The sequence below is a fragment of the Monopterus albus genome, unplaced genomic scaffold (assembly GCF_001952655.1).
Source record: "Monopterus albus unplaced genomic scaffold, M_albus_1.0 scaffold352.1, whole genome shotgun sequence".
Classification (NCBI taxonomy): Eukaryota; Metazoa; Chordata; class Actinopteri; order Synbranchiformes; family Synbranchidae; genus Monopterus; species Monopterus albus.
In genome coordinates, this window is record NW_018128232.1 from 325,126 (window position 1) to 328,874 (window position 3,749).

The following is a 3,749-nucleotide window of genomic DNA, read 5'->3' on the forward strand; positions in this document are numbered from 1 at the left end:
AAAACCACAGGTGTAAATGATAAAATTAATACTGACTGAATTCCATGTAGCTGCTTCATGTAACATCTTTGTGCATGCTGGTTGTACTGGGACACTTAAACACCACTTAACGCAGTTGTTAACTTTCCACTATGAGAGGTCAAAAAGTATACTATGAAAATGGCCTATTTTTATTTTAATAGTTTTATAAATTATGATGGAATGGAATGGATTGTTTGTGTCTTTGTCTTCAGTGTCCATATTTTCACTGTTAACTAAATACATAATGCTTCCTAATCTTGTGTGTAATCTCCTTAGATGAACAACCTGAAGAAGGTCCTTCAGATGGTGGTTGATTATTATAATGAGGTACGTAGTGGCCATGTACACCATGTCCTCCATGTGGTTGCACAGTTTTTGTGTAATTGGTGTATTCATCCAGTTCTTTTGGGAATTGTAATATGTGCAATTTATAGTGCAAAGCCCCAGGAACCTTGCATAAAAAAAAATGCACAGTTGAGATCAAAGCAAGCATCAAGTAGCTCGGGTCAGATGCACAGTACATCCACAATGCCATGCAGTAGCCAGGCATTGTGGATGTTTGTTCATTTTGTTAAACCAACACATGATTCAAATATTTTGTTAAGCAATCCTCTTATGTTGACAGTTTTTAAAATCAGTGTAGTTTCACTTGCTAGAATAGTGTGCTCAGAAAGTGGTAGCATCCTCATTTAAGTACATTATCTCTGTGCCGTCAGGTCTTAGGCCAGGAGATCTCAGACTTCCCCTTGCCAGATCTGGCCGTGGTGGCGGAGCATTCGCACCCTGTAGAGCTTGGGAGGCTGCTGCAGCTCGTACTGGGGTGTGCTGTCAGATGTGAGCGTAAACAAGGTATTTGACTGCTTGTAACTTGTATTCACAAAGTAGACAAATACTCAAGCGTCTGTACAGAGCAGATGGATAAGGGAATGGTTGTGTCACAGTCCAGTTAGGTTAAGGCTGTCAAGTGAACAGTGTTTAATTGTTGTCCTGCTAATCAACTGATATGAGCAGAGCCCATCAAGGCAGCCTGATTGAGAAGTCAGTGAGGACAGTGTTATGTTGGACAGTTGATGAAAAATAATAAATGATGCATGTGTAGGGTTTTTTTTTTCTCTTCTTGTTTGCCAGAATACATTCAGATCATCATGACCCTGGAGGAGTCTGTGCAGCATGTTGTCATGACAGCTATTCAAGAGGTCAGTATGTTTCAGTACCACCCTCAGTCAAATCTATGTTGAGTATTTTCACCTTTCTGAACACCTGTAATTTGTCTCAGAGGGACTTCAGCATGACTTGTTTTATTGAGCCTGTTTAATAAACTCGGTGAACGTTTTTGGGTTTTTTTTCTCCAGCTGATGAGAAAAGAGACCATGGCTCCATGTGGTACAGAGTTGTCAGGAGACCTGGAACAGCAGGTCAGTGTTATTATTTGAGGGAACCATCTGAGCAGGAGACATTCTGATTCTTTTAATAATGTTTTTACTTTCTGCTGTGAAAATTGCTAACAAGCAAATTTTAATATTCAGCTTTTTATACCCCAACTTCACAAGGTATGAAAAAAAACCCTTTAATTAATGACTTTAAATTGTTCATTGACTTTCTGTTGGTTCATCATAGTCTTTATTTTTTTTTTAACTTATTCTTTCAGCTCTATTGTTCTATATAAACAGCATAACCCACCAATAGAAAAAATTGACAATAGTCAGTTTAACTAAAGCTTATTAGGTAGGTCGTCACTGGGACATTTATTCTAATTGATCACTTTGAAGAAAACTATGATCACTGTGCGGAGAATCCCAGATCCCCAATATCGACTCTCACTGCACACAAGCAGGATGGCTGGAGGAGTCCTGTGTAACCAGCTTGTCATCGGGATGAAACTGAAAATGGCCGTCCCTTACTGATTTCACACAAGATCTGCCTTAATCAAGTGGAAAAATATGTAGTACATGAAGAGGAAAGGAGGGTTAAACTAGGGTTTAAAAGCCTTTCAAGTTTCATGGCCTGAGTAGTGCAGTAGAACCAGTTTACCTGTGTTTCTGGTGTTTGGGAGTTAGTGAATGTATGTGTTGTTCAGTTTAGCTTCTCCTCCATGTATGCAGCTAAAAAAAGCCCTGGAAGACCTCGCTGAACTTGTAGCAGAGAAGGAAGCATTAGCCCAACGCTGTCAAGAGCTGGACATGCAGGTGAATACAGAACACACACACACACACTCTGTCTCTGCATGTACTTGAATGTTTGTACAGAAAAGTATACATCAGTAGAATTCATTTGCAGCTGCCTAGACTCTGTACATTCTGTAGGTTTGCCAATATTCACTTCCCAGTGTCTGCAAACCCCACACTCATGCCTGTGGTTCGGTATAAACAGGTGTTTTGTAATTCGCTCTAATGCTTGGGTCCATTTTTCTGGGGCTGCTATGGCAGAAAGGCAGCCAGCTCTGGCACTGCTAAAAGGCCTCATCAGCGTTTTAAAGCCAGACTAAATTTAGCATAGCCACTCATCAACTGTTCAACTGGACTCTCGACAGATTGATTTGTTCTCTCCCCAGTGTTGCTCAAGACTTGTTGCTGCAGGGTAAGTCCACCATGGCTGAACGCAAAACTAAACCTGCAGCTCAAATGTTTGTTCTAACTCTTTGAACGTTCTGTTCAAGACAAGTCATGCACTGTGTTTAATAATATTTTGTGGTGGTGTTTCACTAGGGACATCTGTCATAATTATTATTTTGTCATATGATGCTACTTTCTGTGAAAGTTGCATCACATTATTTCAAAATATACAGTAGGCTTACCAAATCTATAGGCTTTAACAGAAGTTAAAAGCTAGGGCCATGCAATTTTTCACTGTTACTGTTTACCAATTTCACTTGAGTCCTAATGATGATTATCATTTTGGTTTATAAAACTTTGTCTTCTAATGACAAAATTTGAAGGTAACAAAATGAGTTGCTGAATATTTCTTTTTACATGTCTGAAAAGTTTTAACGCACAATAGTGGAACATGGCTTACTGCATTATGAACATCAAGTTTATTGTCGTTATGTTGCATACATTTGTCATACAAATATGCTACATGTCATAGAAATGGGGTGGCCGTATTTCAGGGGTAGAGCAGGTCGACCCCTGGTTGCAGAGTTGGCGGTTCGATTCCTGTTCTCCCCAGTCCACATGTCAAAATGTTCTAGGGCAAAGCACTGAATCCTAAGTTGCTCCCAGTGATCAGGCCAGTGCCTTGTATTGCAACTCCACCACCATCTCTCTCTCTGTGTGTGTGTGTGTGTGTGTGTATATAGGTGAATCTGTAAAACCCTCTGTTCAGGTGTATTAGAAAAGCGCTATATAGGTGCAGTCCATTTATCATAGAAATATTTTTTTTATTAGTAGCTAATGTTGGACACTGATCATTGAGGTTTGTGTGTGGGTGTTTTTTTTTTTTTTTTATCCAATTCATAAACAAGACCAGGTTCATCTTGGACTCGTAATCCAGTGTATAGTGGTAAAAGTGCACATGAGGGAATGGATGGGTAAGAAATAAAGCTAACTGTGACTTAACATGTCTGCTTAACATTCACTTTGTCTGTGCCCTGCTTCCAGCATGGATTAACTGCACTGTTTGATTTAACAGCTGTGAGAGGAGGAGAGTTGTGTGAGAGAAGGGACTTGTCTTTTAAAGCTCAGATATTACTTTGCTAATTTGCATGAAGTAATTGATTTAAAAAAAGATTT

At 39.5% G+C, this 3,749-nt stretch overlaps 1 protein-coding gene across 2 annotated transcripts in view; it reads left to right on the forward strand.

The window, feature by feature from the left end:
* hook1 (hook microtubule-tethering protein 1) overlaps window positions 1-3,749 on the forward strand; it is a 13,921-nt gene that overhangs the window by 3,048 nt on the left and 7,124 nt on the right. For both annotated transcript variants that reach the window (XM_020625302.1, XM_020625300.1), the window contains exons 4-8: window positions 298-348; window positions 738-870; window positions 1,150-1,217; window positions 1,374-1,436; window positions 2,124-2,207. In XM_020625302.1, the coding sequence (XP_020480958.1) occupies window positions 298-348; window positions 738-870; window positions 1,150-1,217; window positions 1,374-1,436; window positions 2,124-2,207 (399 nt within the window). The remainder of the gene's footprint in view (window positions 1-297; window positions 349-737; window positions 871-1,149; window positions 1,218-1,373; window positions 1,437-2,123; window positions 2,208-3,749) is intronic.